Source organism: Schistocerca cancellata, chromosome 6 (assembly GCF_023864275.1).
Source record: "Schistocerca cancellata isolate TAMUIC-IGC-003103 chromosome 6, iqSchCanc2.1, whole genome shotgun sequence".
NCBI classification, from domain to species: Eukaryota; Metazoa; Arthropoda; class Insecta; order Orthoptera; family Acrididae; genus Schistocerca; species Schistocerca cancellata.
In genome coordinates this window covers 478921305-478941710 of record NC_064631.1, presented here as the reverse complement: position 1 = coordinate 478941710, position 20406 = coordinate 478921305, and the positions used below count along the sequence as shown (strand labels likewise).

The 20406-nt window shown below is 41.7% G+C and overlaps 1 protein-coding gene across 1 annotated transcript; it reads left to right on the top strand.

The window, feature by feature from the left end:
• The first annotated feature begins 13916 nt into the window (after nucleotides 1-13916).
• On the top strand, nucleotides 13917-19526 carry LOC126191006 (pro-resilin-like). The gene is made up of 3 exons (XM_049931686.1): nucleotides 13917-14013; nucleotides 16596-17375; nucleotides 18858-19526. The coding sequence occupies exons 1-3, from the start codon at nucleotides 14005-14007 to the stop codon at nucleotides 19392-19394; spliced, it is 1326 nt and encodes a 441-aa protein (XP_049787643.1). The 5' UTR covers nucleotides 13917-14004; the 3' UTR covers nucleotides 19395-19526.
• Nucleotides 19527-20406: the final 880 nt, after the last annotated feature.

Here is a 20406-nt window from a genome sequence, read left to right as displayed (position 1 = left end):
TCTGGGACTGTTCGATATAGTAATAAAGAGCATGATTCACGGAGCACGCGGGCCGTTAAACTCAAATTCATCACGAATAAATGATGGAAAATGTACAAAAGATACCCAAAACCATATTTGGACGACACACAAACCGGAGGAGATGACTATCCCAAATACAGAAGACGGTCATTCAAAAACGGTGGCTTTACAACAAAAATACGAATACAAGGCAGCGACGAACCGGAAATAGATAATCAGTGGGTAGTACCATATAAAACACTACCATGCAAAATGTTCCAAGTACACATTACGTAGAATACTGCAATTCAGTGAAAGCCGTCAGCTGTATCTGTAAGTATGTGAAGAAAGGCAGTGACATGACAAATAGCCGAAGATAGCGAACAACAAAACAGAACCGACGAGATCCTCATGTATCAAACCGGAAGATGCAGCAACAATACCGAAGCAGCGGGCACATTTTCGGTTTTCCTGTACACGAATGCGAACCAACTGTGCATGCAAAATCTAGCAGTAAATTTGGAGCATAGACGGAGAGTTTACTTCAAAAAAGACACAGCTAGAAAAACTGCAAGCGAACCGCATCAGAACACAACAGAAACAGCTTTTTACCAATTGTGCCAATCGGATCCATTCGTAAAAACAATACTATACGCCGACGTCCCTACCTATTACACTTGAAACACAACAGGAAAATCTTTCAGCAACGAAAACAAGGAATTACACTAGCAGATTATCCAGAAATCATGAAAACAGGCGCAGTAGGTCGAGTATATAGCGTACATCCGATCAACGCCGAATGTTTCTATCTCCGGATGTTGCTACACGAAGTACGGGGACCAAACAATTTCACAGATATCAAGACTGTTGACGGTTACCCATGCCAGACGTTCGGAGAAGCACGCCAACGTTTAGGACTATTGTAAAACGACAACTACTGGGAATTAACACTACCGAAGCCTTAAGCAGAGCCTCAGCTGAACAAATGGGAGACTTATTCGCCGTAATTCTAAGAACACGTAACCCATCGAATCCAAAACAGCTATGGGATTTCTTCAAAGAGAGTATGAATGATGACACACTGTACCAAATACGACAAGCTTATCCTGAATTGACCATCAAATTCAAAGACGGCATCTTCATCTTGAAGATAAATGTTTAGCAATAAACAACCAGACGATAGTACAACTTAGGATGCAAGCACCACGGAAAGACGCTATCAGTGTGCTAAACTTCGATATTACAATGGAAAAAGCTACATCATCAATGAACTTCTTCAATACATTGCTCACAACAAACCACTCCTCAGTTACAATCGAAAGAAAATTTACAACGTTACCATGGACCGTATCGACAGCAACATTGGCGGAATTATTTACTTGGATGCACCAAGCGGCACCAGGAAAGCGTTTCAAATAAATCTATTGCTGGTGGAGTTACGTGCTAAAAAACACATCGTACTTGCACTGGTATGGTCCGGCATTGCAGCCACACCTATGGAAGGAGGACATACTGCCCATTCCGTCCTACAACTACCGTTGAATATAGCCGAAGAACGATTCCCGGTATGTAAAATCTCAAGAGTATCTGGACGGGGTGAACTTCTAAAGCAAGCTAAAATTATCTTCAGGAACAAATGCACAATGGAATGTAAAAAAATCACTCGAAGCCATGGACAGAACATTACAAGACTTGCGAGGAAACTCTGAAAAGATGGTAGGATCTCTACGCATTTTCGACAAACACTTCCAGTTATCCGCAAGTTAACACCAACAGACGAGATAATACATGATTAAAAGATCACATCTCTGACTACACATATAAATACTGCAACAAAAAATACGAAACTAACTATCGAAAGACGAAGAAACAGCACATTTGGCTCAACAACGTTTACAAATGGGCGAAGGCACGTATCCTACTGACTAGATGATCGGCTTCATTAAACTCAACAGTGATTTCTGCAACATAGCCACTGATGAAAACGAGCTCGTCAACCGAATTTGACCAGATATTGTTCACAACAAAACCAGTCCGGACTAGCTACTTGAAAGGGCAATTTTGGCAACTAAAAATAATACTGTCGAGGATATCAACTTCAAAAGAAAATTCGCGGTGAAGAGAGAATATAAATATCGATCAACACGATAATAAACGCTTAACGAAGCTTGGACGTTGCTACAGAAATTGTACAGTCTCTGGAAGTACCAGGAATGCCATGACTCTGCCATCGACTTAAAATCGGATTTACGATCATACTACCCAGAGATCTCAACTTACCAAAACCGTGTAACGGAACAAGGATGATCTTCAAACATATATCGAAAACAACATCGAAGCCGAACTTATGACTGGAAAGTACAAAGGACACACATTATTTATCCACAAAACATGACTAATCTTCACTGAACTGCCATTCCAATGTAAAAAACTGCAATTTCCAATCAGATTAGCCTACAATTTTACAATTAACAAAGCACAAGAACAAACTTTAAAACATTGCGCTATCAACCTGAAATGCTCCTGCTTCTCTCACTGTCAACTATACGTAGCTTGCAAATTCGAAAAATTTGTACATAAATATCCCGGATAACAAACTGAAACGTGTTGTTTATAAACAAATAATGTAAATAAGTAGAATATGGTGTCAATAAAATTTTGTTAGCTCTTATATTTTAAAATTTATTCTTTTATTCCAACTGCCACACAATCTCATATCAGCTCCCTAAGCGAAGACGGGTACCCTAGATAATCTCTATATAAAAATGGACACCTAGTTTAAACTGTTTAATATAGTCAAGATTTTATGTCCCTATGTAAGTTTTATGCCGCCTGTTTTCCTCCATTGCAAAAAATTAACTATTCACTGGTGTTAATATCGTAGTTTCAGAAAGACGGGTATAGAAAACGACCGTTGCCTGTCTCTGTAACCATTTCAGCGTCGACTTGAACCGATTCCATATGAATCTACTTCTGCGTTTGGCGTGTCGGCTTAAACCATTATATGAAGCTGGTTGTCGTTTGAGCTTATCTGGATGAGTAGGTCTGTTTCCACATTTTTTGGATCAAAGAAAAATCGGAGACTGTTACTGGGAACCGAAATAGAATGCATTGTGTTAATAGCCAGAAACGATAAAGCTATGTCGTAGAGAAGATCAAAATGTTTCACTGGATGAACACAGAGTATTTTAGGTAACGGAACTCAATGAAAAGTAACACAGGCAGGATATGAGACCTGTTATCCCCAGCCGATGAATTCAGTACCTAAATTGTTAAGACCGTTTGCTTGAATCAACAGAACGCCAACTATTGCTATTGTAATCCTCATTACGAAAAGTTTTATGGAGCAATTCTCCACACTAGTCCATCCTGTACATGTCACTCCATGTAAGCGTAACCACTCGCATTTTTCAAGCATTTGATTTCATTCTGTAATTCTCTCCTTCCGTTCTTCCCATGCATACGTTCACTCATAGACACTATCCTCTGTTACCAACTTACCCATTCTGTGGTCAACAGGTGATGGTTGAAGGTATCGATATAGCAAACAGAAACCTACTAATGCCAGTACTGATGGCCCCTGTTTTGATCAGAAGCGAGGTGGAATCTCCCTACACGTCGGTCAGGCGCCTGAAGATGACGTAAATCGCCGAAGCTGGTAGCGAAATAAAATAAGTTTGGAAACTAGACTGCTGAAAGGTGAATAATTTGGCATCCTCTAGCGAACAGCCGAGTCCTGCAACCATCTCTGGAAAGATGGACTTACAGTAACTATTCATTGGTGCCTCAGTAGATAATTATTCGATCAACTCATCTAAACTGCAGCATTATTCTGCAACATTATAAAGGTTCCGTTTTATTTTTGTCTATATGACTGTGTAAAGCTAAAGTCCACGTAGGAAACCAATAATGAGAATGATGCATCTGTACGGTTGTGTTCCCCTTAACTGCTTTGAGATGACGTCGGCAAATATGTTCATTTGTTTAAGGTCTACTTGTGTGGAGGGTGACAGTTTTCTCGCAGTGAACTATTGTCACAGAGAAAAGAGGAAAGCCGACTTGGGGTGCCGATGTTCAACAAATATTGATCACATAGGTTTTTATTGAAGTGTAAGAAGCGGACAGGTAGTGGTACGTAGCTCGACCGAAATTACTCAAGACATTTAATTTAAAATAACTTACACAGAAATTAAAAATTTAATATTAAAACCGAAACATTTTGTATTATTTTCTAGAGAATGAATAACAAAGGCTCTGTGTTTCATAATACAATTTCTAATGACATTATGCCACAAGAAATAACAGTTTAGCAGTATGATGGTGATCCACATGAAACCAAGCTGTAACCACTAATTTTACACACTAACTATAACTGAGATAAGGTATCAAAATTGAAATGAGTTTCGAAGACTTCAGGCAACAACTATAAAGTGACAGATCCACTTGATGCACAAGTTCAACCATGAGTTCGCAGCGTATCTGTGCTTACGAAATTTTGATGTAATCCACTTACAGTATTTCACCCGAAAAGCTTCAGACTCTAAGGTTCAAACGACTAATCCATCAACGTGAGCGGCATTTTATACACGTCAGACGTCAGAATGATGGATCATTCCTTGCCATACACCGATCAGCTGGTCTCTAGCGATTTCACAGCTTCTGTAGTTCAATGTCACAGATCTTAAAAAGTAGCTGGCGCTGGTGTGACATGAATATGGTCTTTTGTACGCTCATAGAAGCCACAGACGACGAAACTGATCTTCCGCTCTTCCTCTTCTAATCTAATATCCTTTAATGGTGTTACTCAGATAACTTCAGACGTCGTTGGAGAAATGAGCCAGAGCGCTACCTTGCGTCAAATGCTGTGAAATTGGTAAAACAGTCATTTTCTAGATGCTACACACTTGCGACAGCATTCTCAATAAAAAATAGTGGTTCATAAACTTCGTTTACAGAAATGACACAGAGAGACTCTTCCATGTTGAACAAACTACCGTAATGTTTTCACTTGCTAAATTATCGATTTTACTTATGGCGATTAACTGTACCAGAATGATAAAAAGTGGATTTAAAAAAATCCTCTACAACAGCTATGCAGAATTCGTATGTACTGGTTTTCTGATAGTCAGTATGCAACAGTTACAATTACTGCAGTTTTTACTGCTTCTGTTGCAGACACGCAGACGCTGTTCCATAATTCGCCATACCCTTATCAGAGGATGTTTAGTTCCATTGGTTCCGCAATATGCTTGGACGTCCCGTGCTTTCCCATTTCCAGAGGCAACCATCTTCTATTTTTGATGCCACTCAGACAGTTACTTACGTCGAGAAAGCTCTTTGTGAGATCGTTGGAGAAATGGAGAAATGCAAGCTGAAAATTGAAAATTGACTCTAATTTTGTTAACTACAGTACACAAAATGAGCGTTCCTGTGGTGTTGCCATTTTCTTATTAACAAGCAGCAGCGTCACTGGGGACTTGAACTTTTACGTAGACTGTTCAAAACTTTAGACTCTCTCACTCTAGGAGTGTTAGAGTTGTGTTTCCGTCTCTTGTGGTTGGTGAGAGGTAAATTGTTGAAATGTCCTGCTTCTTTTCGAATAATCCTGTAGACCTACTTTTTCCATGCGTTAGTCATAGGGCTACGTGTTTAATTTGCGTAGAGATCATCGTCTATTCGAATGAACACAATCTCAGAGAGCATTTTAACATATAACATTCCGGGCACAGCTGTCTAGATGATGCAAGAATAAAAAAGTCATGTAGAATGAGAGTTTAATTGAAGAAGCAACAAAACCGAACAAACATGTATGACGATCGAAACTAATTTTATTGTGGCACATAATATTCCAAAAGGAGAGCAGGTATATACGTCTTGAAGTGGTAAAAAACGTCCGCCCTGAAAAAAAAATCACTGAATGTATAAGGGTATCTAGAGAAGTATTGACATGCCAAATAGAGGAGATAAGATACAATGTGTTTTAACAGTTGAGACGCATGTGTGAGCCATCTGACTGGAATTCTCTCACAATAGGTGAAAGTACAGATATAACTGACACTGTGCAACAGCTTATTTTTAACGTAGGATGTCAAATCAAATACCTGTGAGCCTTCTAGTTTCCAAACTTATTTGGCTACCAGTTTCGGTGATTTACTAAACCATATTCTGACCCTGTGTACAGACAACAATGGTACCAGTATGAAGTAGATAACCGAAAAAGAGACGTGGTGCAAGTCTTAGATACTGTGGTAATATATAACATAAAGTTACAGATAAATTAAGGAACAAAATAAGAGAACAGTTGCACACTGTATTAACTTAACCTAGTCAACAAAGTATATACGTCATTTAATCGTAAAAAAGGGAACCTACAAAACTGAGGCCAATATTTCATGTTGAGGATAGATGCGAATGAAATGCCCATGAAACAGCTGGAGTAAATCAATATAGTCGTATATTGTCTACTACAGAACGAACATAGAACTTTTGATGGCATGCTGTCGTATACTAGTAAAACATATACCACTTACTTACTGGAGGTCATAACTATCTTAATCATCAAGTTCCATATACAACTAATAACTAATAAAAGGACGTATAAAAATACGTCAGTGCAATTTATCGATCACAAAATCATAAGATGCAACTTACTTAATAAAAGATTTCTAGTGAGCCGAACTATCAATCTAATATAAAATACCATAATGAAATCCGACTAAGCGGTAATTATTGAAATATATGGAAAAGGCAAAGGCAACGTTATCACGAAAGTGAAACGTCCGCTGGTAAGCAAGCGTGTGGCTAGGTTATATACAAAATCATAAGCTATGAAATAAGTCTAAAGAAAAGTACTGCGATACATACGCAGTTTATTAGAAAGCACTCATTACAATCAGAACAACCAAAGGCGAGTACCTCTATACGTCGCGTAGCCCTTAAGCAAGGAAAAAGAAGATAGCATGACCTGCGACAGAAAACTTTCAGAACACATTTGTCGGTGTACACCATACAATACGTAATATGTCAGTTTGTACCTTTGTGATTAGATGGTTAACTGAGAATGAGGATATCAAGGAATATACCAGAACACTGTGGCACGTATTATCAAGGCGTTGGAGGTTCTGATGTGTAATCTGAATAAACACCCATGTCCACTAATATTTTTAATGTGGTGTTAATGGCGACTGAGGTCTATCCCAGCAATTGCTTTAGATGGAGCCAACGAGAGGCACCACTACAGAAGAACATTTTGTTCTGAAAATTAAAGGGGGCACGAGAGCGTGGTGTTCCTTAGGGAAAGCTAAAGCGTTTAATACATATAAATTCCCAACTCTGATGAGCATGAATATCCTCCTTCTGAACAGTATTCGACAAACTGTTCGTGAGACATGTCTGTACAGCGAAATAACATTCTTCCATTGCATTATATACCAGGAACCCACGTGAAAGCAATATTGTCATAAAAATCGTGTAGCACTCTTATCGTATCTTGCGTTTGGCAACCATTACAGCCGATAATAATGATGTCTGGTGTTATAAAAATGTATTTTTTTAGGGATGGAAAAAACAAACACTTTGTAACTTAACTGTCACATGCCTCTTCACGACTTTTGTTTCAGATGAGGTGCGATTACGTGTTAATTTATTAGAATCAGGGAATCAGGGAATGGCATCCTGCTGGGAGGAACACAGCTTTCCTGAAATATTATTGTGGTCTGTTCCTGACGCTAATTCTTCGCAACAGATGCGACGTCATTGGTGGCCACAGAAGGTGAAATTTGCCTTTCTATCTGTACATTAGAAGGAGCCGCCTATCAGTGCTACCGCGGACACATTAGGAAGTTCGATGCTTTCCCTCCACTTTACGGGGTGTCAAATCCAAAACATCGCTCGCGCAACCAGACGTGGTGCAAGTGACACTAACCATTTCCTTAAGTACGTCACAGTAGAACACCAGCAGTCGACTTGGGCAGCTTTAGAAGCGATGAAATATCCCTGATGGATTTGTTACAGTGCTGATATCCAATGCCTCTGTCATGTTTCAAGTTAATGATCCCTCATGACCGACTCATTCTGCTAAGACTGCTCTACTGACAACGCAATTTTCTCCGACTCCTTTTACATTGGCTGGTTACCGTCTCGTGACATCTAGCGATCAGCCCTGCGCCACATGAGGTGTCTACATGCATTTAATTACATAGTACAAAGTTTAGTACAATAGCTAGGGATTCTGTAAATTCAGACTTCCTCAGTCCTAATTTACCTTTCTCTGAAACGGGACCTCTAAACTTAACTGGTGATGAAACATACTTTTAATATTATATACTGCATGACAAAAAAGTGAAGCATACAAAATGCATCGTAGGAAGCCAACCAATCCAAACGCAATACCTCATTGGAATCGACTCTTCTGTGCTGATTAAGTTGCTGCCGATCAATATCAGCAACATCAGCGTACCGTGGACATTCACAAATAGCAAGTTCTGGTGTACCTTCCTCACCATAGGCACACTTTGAGGCTTGTCCTCTACCACTTCGATGCAAGTAGGCGGCGTAGCGCCCATGACCAGTCAAGAAATGTGTCAGGCCTCTTGAGGTATTCAGGTGCTTCATTCCCAGTCTGTGCTTTATATTCGGCAAAAACCCATAGGTGCGTCTCAACGTTTGGGCATCATCTCCTCATTCCTGCTATTGATGTAGCTTTTGATTGTGAATTTTCTGCTTGCTTGTGGTCCGCATGAGTATGTACAATACTGGCCATTAAAATTGCTACACCACGAAGATGACGTGCTACAGACGCGAAATTTAACCGACAGGAAGAAGATACTGTGATCTGAAAATGATTAGCTTTTCAGAACATTCACACAAGGTTGCCGCCGGTGGCGACACCTACAACGTGCTGACATGACGAAAGTTTCCAACCGATTTCTCAAACACAAACATAAGTTGACCGCCGTTGCCTGGCGAAACGTTGTTGTGATGCCTAGTGTAAGGAGGGGAAATGCGTACCATCACGTATCCGACTTTGATAAAGGTCGGATTGTAGCCTATCGCGATTGCGGTTTATCGTATCGCAACATTGCTGCTCGCGTTGGTCGAGATTCAATGACTGTTAGCAAAATATGGAATCGGTGGGTTCAGGATGGTAATACGGAACGCCGTGCTGGATCCCAATGGTCTCGTATCATTAGCAGTCGAGATGACAGGCATCTTATCCACATGACTGTAACGGATCGTGCAGCCACGTCTCGATCCGTGAGTCAACAGATGGGGACGTTTGCAAGGCAACAACCATCTGCAGGGACAGTCGACAACGTTTGCAGCAGCATTGACTATCAGCTCGGAGACCGTGGCTGGGGTTACCCTTGACGTTGCATTAGAGACAGGAGCGCCTGCGATGATATACTCAATGACGAACCTGGGTGCACGAATGGCAAAACGTCATTTTTTCGGATGAATCCAGGTTCTGTTTACAGCATCATGATGGTCACATCCGTGTTTGGCGACATCGCGGTGAACGCACATTGGAAGCGTGTATTCGTCATCGCCATACTGGCGTATCACCCGGCGTGATGATATGGGGTGCCATTGGTTACACGTCTTGGCCACCTCTTGTTCGCATTGACGGCACTTTGAACAGAGGACGTTACATTTCAGATGTGTTACGACCCGTGGCTCTACCCTTCAATCGATTCCTGCGAAATCCTACATTTCAGCAGGATAATGCACGACCGCATGTTGCAGGTCCTGTACGCGCCTTTCTGGATAGAAAAAATGTTCGACTGCTGCCCTGGCCAGCAAATTCTCCAGATCTCTCACCAACTGAATACGTCTAGTCAATGGTGGCCGAGCAACTGGCTCGTCACAATACGCCAGTCACTACTCTTGATGAACTGTGGTATCGTGTTGAAACTGTATGGGCAGCTGTACCTTTGCACGCCATCCAAGCTCTGTTTCACTCAATGCCCAGACGTATCAAGGCCGTTATTACGGCCCAAGGTGGTTTTTCTGGGTACCGATTTCTCAGGATCTATGCATCCAAATTGCGTGAAAATGTAATCACATGTCAGTTCCAGTATAATATATTTGTCGTATGAATATTCGTTTATAATCTGCATTTCTTCTTGGTGTAGCAATTTTACTGGCCAGTAGTGCACTTCACCACTTCATGATAATGTCCTTTCCTCAGCCAATACACACCGCTTTTCTCAGTATCTGGAGATCGAAAGGACATATTCCTAGTATTACTTGCAACACTTCAACTGACACAGTGCCAAAAGCTTCCGGCAACCGGAAAAGTATTCCACGTTGCGCCAATATCGTCCGTCTTGCTCATGCTTTCACGGCGACAACCAGTAAATCACACTCACGTGACAAGCTCGAAAATACCACACACTATGCCGAGAAGAGCGATCTCTGACCAATTATGAAGCCAACTCTGACACAATAGTTTATACATTATGCAATAAAATAGTTATAGATATTCGCCATGAATATCAGTAAACAAATTAATTTTAACCAAGTGTATTTTAGACATTGTTCCCATATGTTGTGTAATGGCTATACCTGCGTTAACAGACAAAGCATTGTCATCAGCCCATAAAAAATCCTTGGCTAGTGACAGCGTCAAAGCTGACAGAGAGTCAACCTTGTCATAAGACTCTTACTAATAAATATTTATTATCAGGAAATGCTGCAGAAATCTGAAAACATATACGGTGAGTGATGCGAGAAGATTTTAGATCGACGCTCTGCGAAATCCCTCTAATGCACGTACTTTAAATGTATAACTATTCCTTTATCTGATTTAAACTTGTTACTTAAACGTTTTCTTATCTCGTTGTTTGTGCTGAGAGAAATTCCAATGTCAGTTTCTATAAATAAATTTCATACATTGTTAGAACTACTTCTCAGGTAAAATTATGTAATTTTGTGTTTGAATTTTTTTGTGAATCCTTTAAACACACAGTTAACAGTAGAAGAATACATGAAATACTATAATTTATGGAATAAATATAAATACTTCGTAGTGTAATTAGGCACCTACCGCGTAATGTTATTCCTCCAAATATTTTACAGTTGAAGGCCCTTTTCCCGAAGAGTCATATGAAGTATACGTTAAAAAATAAATTCCTGACGGTAAGTTTTTTGAAGTTGGGGTCAATCCAGAAACAAGTATTACCCTTGTTCTCATCCTCGTACGCTATTGGAGTCAATGAGCAGGTTTACATTGATGTTTATCAGCAACGAGATCTCATGTAAGAGACAGGACACAGACAAGGAAAGATTTCAATAAAAGTGGACGGACAAACATGAAACTATGCTTTCAGTATACACATTTTGCTAGCACTGAATTTAAACTCGAGTGTCATTAAATTTTAATTTGCAACAGAGTCTCTGCGAAAGCCTGAAAAGTCACGATGTAGATGGGTGTTATAGGTAAACTAAATAAATCTTTGGAGAACAGAGAAGCAGTTATACAAACATCAAACGCCCTGATGGTAACGCAATTCTAAAAATGTAAGTCAGGCTGACAGTAATATATACGTGTTAAATAAATGAGATAATGTTGCTGACAACATTATGGAACAGGTGTGATGAAGAGGACGAAGAGAAATAAGTTGACGCCATACTATTCGGAGAGTCTGCCATAATGCTGACTGACTTAAATGTAATCAAGGCACCTGGAGTGGGCGAAATCCCCTCAGGATTATTAATATCCTTGTCAGAGACTGCGAGACAAAGTTATCCCACCTTATATACTGGACGGATCAGACAGGCGATACGCCGCAACACTTCAAGAAGAAAGTGATAATCTTTATATCAAAATGGCAGATGGTGACGGGTGCGACTATTATCTCCTCGTGCGTATAACAAGTAATAGTTGTAGAATGTTTCCATGAATTATCTACAGAATAACACAACGAGTGGTAAAATCCATACAGGAAACATCAATTTCTGTTCAAGCAAAATACGGGGGTTGGAACCTTAGTAGTGTCAACTAGTTATTTAGAAAATAGATGCGTGTTTCAAAGTCTTACTGACCTTCAGAGTAGTCACCAGCATTGTGTATAACCCATCAGCGATGTGGAAGTCGTAGGATACTCTTAGCAGTGCCAGTTGTGTTGACAGTTCGAGCGGCGTGCTCTATTGCCAGACGGATTTATAGAAGTTCTGAAGCGAATGTCGTGAAGTGTTTCCTTCAGTTTAGAAATCGAATTGAACTCAAGAGGGCTTAAGTCAGGGGAGTGCAGTAGGTGGTATAGCACTTGGCAGCCCCATGAGTCAAACAAATCCGTAGCTTTCACAGTACGTGCTTGAGCATTGTCCTGTAAAATCATGTCAGCCTCTAAGCTGGCCGTAGGTTGTGTTCCAAAAATGAACAGCATAGAGACAGAAGTGATGACAGCCGGCCGCGGTGGTCATGCGGTTCTAGGCGCTCAGTCCGGAACCGCGCGACTGCTACGGTCGCAGGTTCGAAAAAAATGGTTCAAATGGCTCTGAGCACTATGGGACTCAACATCTTAGGTCATAAGTCCCCTAGAACTTAGAACTACTTAAACCTAACTAACCTAAGGACATCACACACACCCATGCCCGAGGCAGGATTCGAACCTGCGACCGTAGCAGTCCCGCGGTTCCGGACTGCAGCGCCACGCAGGTTCGAATCCTGCCTCGGGCATGGATGTGTGTGATGTCCTTAGGTTAGTTAGGTTTAAGTAGTTCTAAATTCTAGGGGACTGATGACCACAGATGTTAAGTCCCATAGTGCTCAGAGCCATTTGAACCATTTAGAAGTGATGACACTTTCTGCAGGGCCTGTAACGAATACAGAATTAGTGGTGTGCTGCCTAATACAATCACATTGATTTTTAGTCTAGGCGTACCGTTGCAAGGTAGTATGACATGGAATGAGCACGTCAAGTATTAGAGAAGGGGACTGCTTGACATCGTTTTATTGGGAGGATTTTGGGTAAGTGTAGCTCCTCCTTGTAGGAGTAGGTGTGCAGAGCGCTAGTGTGACCTATTCTTGGGTACTGTTGTAATGTTTGAGATTCCACCAGGTCGGAATAAAGGAAGAAAACGAAGCAAATGAGAGACATGCTGAGTTCGCTCAACACGCAAGTATTGCCGCGATGCTTGGTGAACTGGAATGCGAATTCCTGGACCGAATACGGTAGGCACTATCGCGGAAATTTAGGAAACCGGCATTTGAGGCCGCCTGCAGAAGGGTTCCACTACCCCCAATGTGCATTTCACGTAAGGACCACGGAGAAAATATGTAGGAAATTATGTTTACTATGGATGCTTTTAGATAGTAATTTTTTCCCTCGTTTTATTTCTAAGTGTTAGGGGAAAGGAGATGACTAATAGGGATATGTGGTACCATCCGCCATGCACCGCACTGCGGTTTGCGGAGTTGTATGTAGATGCACACGTAGAGTGACTAGCAATGGTAAAATGTGCCCTGCGCAGTGTGCGGAATGTTGGCTTGTGGAGTACGAATTTAGTTGTAGATCAGAAAAATGCAGTCCGTAATTTAGTCAGCTAGCTAACGACTGGCAACGCAGATGTATAAATGGCTAGAAACAATTTCATTTGTGTGTAAGCGGCTGCATGAAGTGTGCGACAGTAAAAGTCTGTACATTCCAGATTTAGAATGAGCCTGGTCTTGCGAAGGCTGAGATCCTCGCGCCCGTCCGTAATGCTCCAGTTGCGCGCGACGTGACGTATGTTGACGGCGGAAGGCTGAGGCCGTGGTGAGAGACGGGCCGGCAGCAGCCGATACACGGGCAGATCCGCGAGCAGGGGCGGGGGCGGGGGCGGCGGGGGCGGGGGCTGTGCCGCAACGCAGCCTGGGCAGCGCGTGAGCCGAGCCGCTGACGCAACGCGCCCCTCATCCAGTTCGGCGGACGGACACACACGGCGGCAGCCGCCTATATAAACTGGCCATCGCCACCCTGCAGTCGCCAGAGTTCCCACCGCCTTCTCAACCAACACATCATGGCCACGGTAAGTCGTCTCCGGACGTTCTGCCTTTAAAGAACACTTGGTTTCCTTACGATGACTTAAGGCTTACGCCTTAAGGAAGAAGGAAAACTATGTTTCTTCTGTTTCTTCAAAAACTCACCTTCCTACTTCAATAAGCTGTCCTCCTTCTTCTATTAACTCATCTTCTTCAATAAACTCAGTTTCTTCCTTCAGTAAACTCACCTTCTATCTTTCGAGGTACCTTCAAAGGCAGGTTTTTTTCCTGAAGGAACTTCCCCTCGAAGGAAGGGAGTAACTTTACAGCCTGAAGTACCATTGACGGCCAGGGAAATTCGGATTGGGGAACGTTGCTTACAGCCGCCTTTTTGCCATTTAGAGAAAATACAGCAAACAAACCTAACTCTAGCTATTTGGACGTGGATTTAAACTGGCATCCCCTAAATGCGAGTCTAATGTGTTACCATAGGACCATGTCACTGCATAGTTTCCCGATGACGTCTTTAGAGATACAACTGCTTAGGCACAAGCCATTGCTCAAAGCGCAGCGATACATGCCGTTAATTCTGGAGAGACATTGCGACCAGAAGATAATAAAATAAAGATGCTGATAGTTATACACAAATCTTCATTTTAAAATGAACGCAGATAAATTTGATCCAATGAAAGCGTCCAGAAGAAAGCAATTTCGGGCAGCGACGTTAAATGATTTTGGGTGTTCTACTTCAGTTCTGAAACAATAAGGGAATTTGAATTCAATAGGTGTTTCGTGTTCCGCTTTGACTTTGGTGCCATATAATCTGCTAAGTGTACTGTAATCTTTCCAGTCTCATCCATCATAGGAAGTTTTGCGTTTTGTGAAGTCTCTTATGGTAAACTGTCTGTAGCTGCAAGGCTTGGATGCGCATTTTAAATACAAAAACGATCAGTTTTAATCGAATTTGCTGCTTCGGAGTCTATGAACCAAAAAGTTATTTTACTTCATCATATGAATGCGAAAGTAAATCATTCATATTACTAGAAAATATGCTTGCCAAAACTTTCAACTTTTTGATATTACTTTTAAATGTTAGATCAACCATCGTGGTTGAGGCACTGGACTCCTTTTGGGATGAAGAATGACAAAAACTCTTATCTGCTGATGCAGATGTAGATTGTTCTGTAATTTCGTTATTTCATCCTTTACGAATGATGTAACGATTAATGACGCAAACAATCGGTACTTCTTTCAAATGGTTCAAATGGCTCTGAGCACTATGGGACTTAACATCTGAGGTCATCAGTCCCCTAGAACATAGAACTATTTAAACCTAACTAACCTAAGGACATCACACACATCCATGCCCGAGGCAGGATTCAAGCCTGCAACCGTAGCAGTCGCGAGGTTCCAATACTTCTTTATTCCTTCATTCTGAATCAGTGATAGTGGTACTTTTCTCTTACAACACAGGCATACATTATTTTCTATATTAGCTTGGTATACAGGTAGTGGCGTTTTTTTTTTAAGTTTCCTCCAATATAAACAAGAAGTGAACAACAAATCAAGCAATAACGTCTTCTTCGTTGTTGTTTATAATTTCTACCCAAGGTATAGCAATCTGTTCAATACCTCGACGGTAGAAAGCACCTGGTTACCAATAGAATAAGTCGTCTAGCCGTGCCTTCAGTTGTACGTGATTCCTGAGCGAAACGCCACGCATTGCGGTCTGGAGAATATAGACTATGTGGCAGTATATCCCAACCAGGCGTTTGAATGGATTACTTTGCCATGTGAGGGTGTTGTCGTGTTGCAAAAAAATGGTTCAAATGGCTCTGAGCCCTATGGGACTTACCTTCTTAGGTCATCAGTCCCCTAGAACTTAGAACTACTTGAACCTAACTAACCTAAGGACATCATACACATCCATGCCCGAGGCAGGATTCGAACCTGCGATCGTAGCGGTCGCTCGGTTCCAGACTGTAGCGCCTAGAACCGCTCGGCCACGCCGGCCGGCTGTCGTGTTGCAGAAGAACGCCATGCCAGTTGCTACTGGGTAGCGTTATTGAGTTGTTGCATTTGTTGGATGTAAATTTTCGCATTCAGTGTTTGGTTTTGTTCAAGCAGTTCGTGATGGACCACCCTCTTCTCCGAGGTCGAAACTGCTGTTTTTGAAACACTTAAACCAATTGTGAGCCGTCCTAAGAGGTACGTCACAAAGCTCTCGAGCAGCTTCCGCTGCTTTGTTACCTCGATTAAACGAAAAAGCATAAGGTTTCGCAAATTCTCTTTCGTGTCGAGCTGAGACTCCAATTTAATGACGGAATAACATAAAGCATATTGCCGACAAATGTCATTTTTCATGCAAAATTTTGTTTTAGAAAAGAACTCCAGTACTTATGGGCCTCCACATTAATGAAAATATGGGTTCTCAAAGGTGCAACACTAGCTTCAACTTTTCGTGAGTGTTTGCTATATTATGAAAAATAATATGCAATGTGAAAGACACTGAAATTTTATTCCGAAATAGGCATTTGGAAGTTACTTAGTGTGTCCTAAAAGCGAAATTAATTCGTAGATGTTTTGATTTAGCTAGTAGTATTATATTGTGAAACTTTTTTCTTTGCAGTTTCTCCTGTTTCTAACATTTTCCATGGTCGGCGTATTGGCCGAACCACCAGTCAACCGGCAGTACCTACCTCCAGCAGGAAACGGTGGTATCTCCACCCAATATGGGGCTCCCAGCACAGGCACCAATGGATTCAGCAATGGAAATGGGCTCTCGACAACTTATGGCGTTCCCAATGGTAACGCACTCGGCGGCACCAACGGAATTTCCTCTCAGTATGGTGCTCCTGGTGCTAATGGTTTTGGGAGGCAAAATGGAGGCCTCTCGTCCCTATATGGAGCACCCAATGGAGGTGCTCGGAATGGCAGAACTAATGGACTTATCTCTGGCAACGGCTTTGGAAGGGCGAATGGAGCTCTGTCTAGCAGATATGGAGCACCAAATGGAGGAGCCCTGAACGGTGGTTCAGGCAGGTCGAATGGTCTGTCCACCCAATATGGTGCTCCCAATGGAGCTTCGAATGGTTTGAGAGGAAGGAACGGCCTGTCGACACAGTACGGGGCGCCTAATGGTGGAGGAAATGGCTACAATGGCGCGAGGATACCGTCATCAGTCTACGGAGCGCCAAATGGGAACGGTGTAGGAGGTCTAAACGGGCTTGCCACGCAGTACGGAGCCCCGAATGGAGGTCTTTTGGGAGCCAATGGTGGCCTTTCGGCTCAGTACGGTGCGCCAAATGGTGGAGGCAATGGAATAGCAGCAAATGGGCTCTCCAGCGTCTACGGAGTACCTGGAGCTGCTGGCTACGGCAATGGAGGAGCGTCCCAAGATGATCTTGCAGTAAGTATAAGTCATATTCTGCCCTATCTTCTCTAATGTATTGGTAGCCTGAAAATAAGTTCATGATTTACGATCTTGATAACTGTGCTCGCTAAAGCTGATATTGTTGTGCAAAGCATCGTAGATTTGGCTCTCACATTGGATATATGTGTTTCTGTTATTCTTTACGTCGTTGCAATATATGATATTCTTCCGATGACTATGCACAACATTAACGCAGTTACCACAGAGGTTCGGAAGTTGCATGTAGTGGTTTGCCAGGAAACTACAGCAGGCTGAGGAAATTTACATATGGACCAAATCAAATAATGCCGAGATACTGTAGGCTGTAGTGGTACATACGGGTCATAAAATTACTTTCTTAGTGTTGGTAAACTGGTATGTTTAACATTATAATGAAATCATTTTCTTCCATTCCTTATTCCTGTTTACAAAAGTATGGACTAGTCGAGCTGAATGATCCTTTGACACTGACATAATAAACAGAGGAGTGGAGCTCAGTCGGACAAGAAAGGGTCAATAACTTGTTGTTTGAGGTACTTTTAAATAGCTCTTTTCAGCTTTCTCCTGAAGCAATTTAAACAACTTGTGAGGCACTTAAGTAAGATTTCTAATGTCTGAATCATAGCATCAGCTCACTTTATGTGACTCATACTCACTTTTGATGTAATGGTAGCATGAATGTAACTTTTGTTAAGATGCTTATATGAAAGCCTATGTTCGTAAAAATTGTATTTTCGAAATTTCTCATCGACAAACCTGACTCACTACCATGAAGTGACTTGCCGTATTTCGCAGACAGGTCATATTTTTCTCAATAGGCCACCAAATCAGGAGGCCTTCCTGCGGTTGCTGTGAGGTACTTAAGACTAATTTAAAACAGCTTTCCAACTGAAAGCTTACAGCTGTTTCGAAGGAAATATTGACGAGAAAGTCATATAGACGATAACGTGAAGAGATTTAACTAAACTACGGAAAATTATGGAAACTCCAGATGATTGCAATGAGAGTTGACGGTATTTCTTCCAAATACTAGTCCAGCGTTTTCTTCGCTGCAAAACTTCGTTCGGTGCTTACTTGTTGACACTGCTGAGGCAGTAGGGAGTAATCGATCACCCATAGTTATGCGCAGTAGATGCTGATACTTGTCGAATACTGTGGGATTAACGGCTGAGGAATTATTTTCCCAATAGCCCAATAGGAGCACACTAACAAATCGTTGATTATTTTTGATTATACTACAATCGTTAGTTACTTGGTGGAAAGTATATGTATGTTATCTGTGATGTATAGGTTCCCTTTGTTGTTCTTGCTTCAAACAACTGCTTTCAATTGCAACATAAAACACATGCTGGTTATTGATCCAAGGCAGGAGACAAGACAATATCTTTCCTAAAGGCAAAACATTCTCTTGCTTTCTCCACTTTCTTCTCAAGTGCTTGGACGTCATGACATATTTAATGACCATCCTCTCTTTCTTAGGAACCAGCTAACTACCAATTCAGCTACGCGGTGGAGGACGCTGAAAGCGGTGTTGAATTTGGCCACGAGGAGTCTCGAGAGGGAGACAGTGCTCAAGGTCAATACCACGTGTTGTTGCCTGATGGTCGCAGGCAGGTGGTGGACTATGAAGCCGATCAGGGCGGCTACAGGCCAACCGTCAACTACGAGGAGACTGGCCTAGGTAATGGAGGCTACGGCAATGGGGGCTATGCCAATGGTGGGAACGGCGGATATCCCAGCAGCAATGGAGGTTATCCTAGAGGAAACGGTGCTTACTCCAATGGTAATGGTGGCTACTCCAATGGCAATGGTGGCTACTCCAACGGCAATGGTGGCTACTCCAACGGCAATGGTGGCTACTCCAACGGCAATGGTGGATATTCCAATGGTAATGGTGGCTACTCTAATGGTAATGGTGGCTACTCCAATGGCAATGGTGGATATTCCAATGGTAATGGTGGCTATCCCAGCAGAAATGGCAATGGTTTGCAGTCCTCTGGAAATGGTCCATACTGATACCAGTGAAAATGGGATAACCTGTGGCATCTTATCTCGCTTATATTCTATAGTTCTGTAAATATATTCTGTAGAGACATGTATTTATGTATATACTCTTAAGAACAATAAATTTAAATGTCATTGATGCAATACTCGACTATTTATTCGCAAATTAAAGAGTCCTACAGAAGCTATTCGACCTCATCAGTTTGTCTTCTCTTCCGCCAAGATATTGAGAACATCAAAATGCATTCACTACTGTTTTCATAAACAATCTTCTGAAAAATGTGTTTCTTTCATATTGTTCAGGTGATCAGTCAGTGGAGAATAGATGCAAACGTTTTAGTACAATCAAGGATTAGGACTGAACAAGGTCCATTTTTGATCTCAGCTTGTTCTTATTTGGGTATGTTTTCTTGTAGCAGACTAACAATACTCCTCGAATGTCATCACTCTAGCGCCAACGTCGGCTACTTAATGACGAAACTGCCATAACAAGATAGAAGGAAGGAAGGAAGAGTAGGATAAAATGTACATAGTCGACGATGTCGTACGGACATAGCGCAAGCCCCGATTAGGGAAGGATGAATGAGGAAATCGACTGTGCCCTTTTCAAAGGATCTATTCTGGCATTTACCTTAAGCGATTTAGGGAGTCCATGGAAAACATGAAGATGAATGGCCGACTGGGAATATAAACCGCCAGCGTCCCGCATCATTTTGAGGTGGTAACGTTGTAGAACCACATAAACTTGCCGCTGACAAATTATGCAGACGTGTCGCTGTACTATTCTTAGCGACTTTGTTTTCAAGACGAGTAGTAACTATTTATCATTTAATGACTGGGCAAGAACAAAGGGTGAAATATAAACTGCAGTACCTCACTGCAAACTCTGGAAGAAATTAAACTGCACTCCTATTACACTCAAAGTTCGTTATTTTTCACAATTAATATGAAATATATAATTCGTAAGGTATACTAAAACAGTCTGAAAACTTATGCAACTTATTTCTATTATTGTGAGCACTCC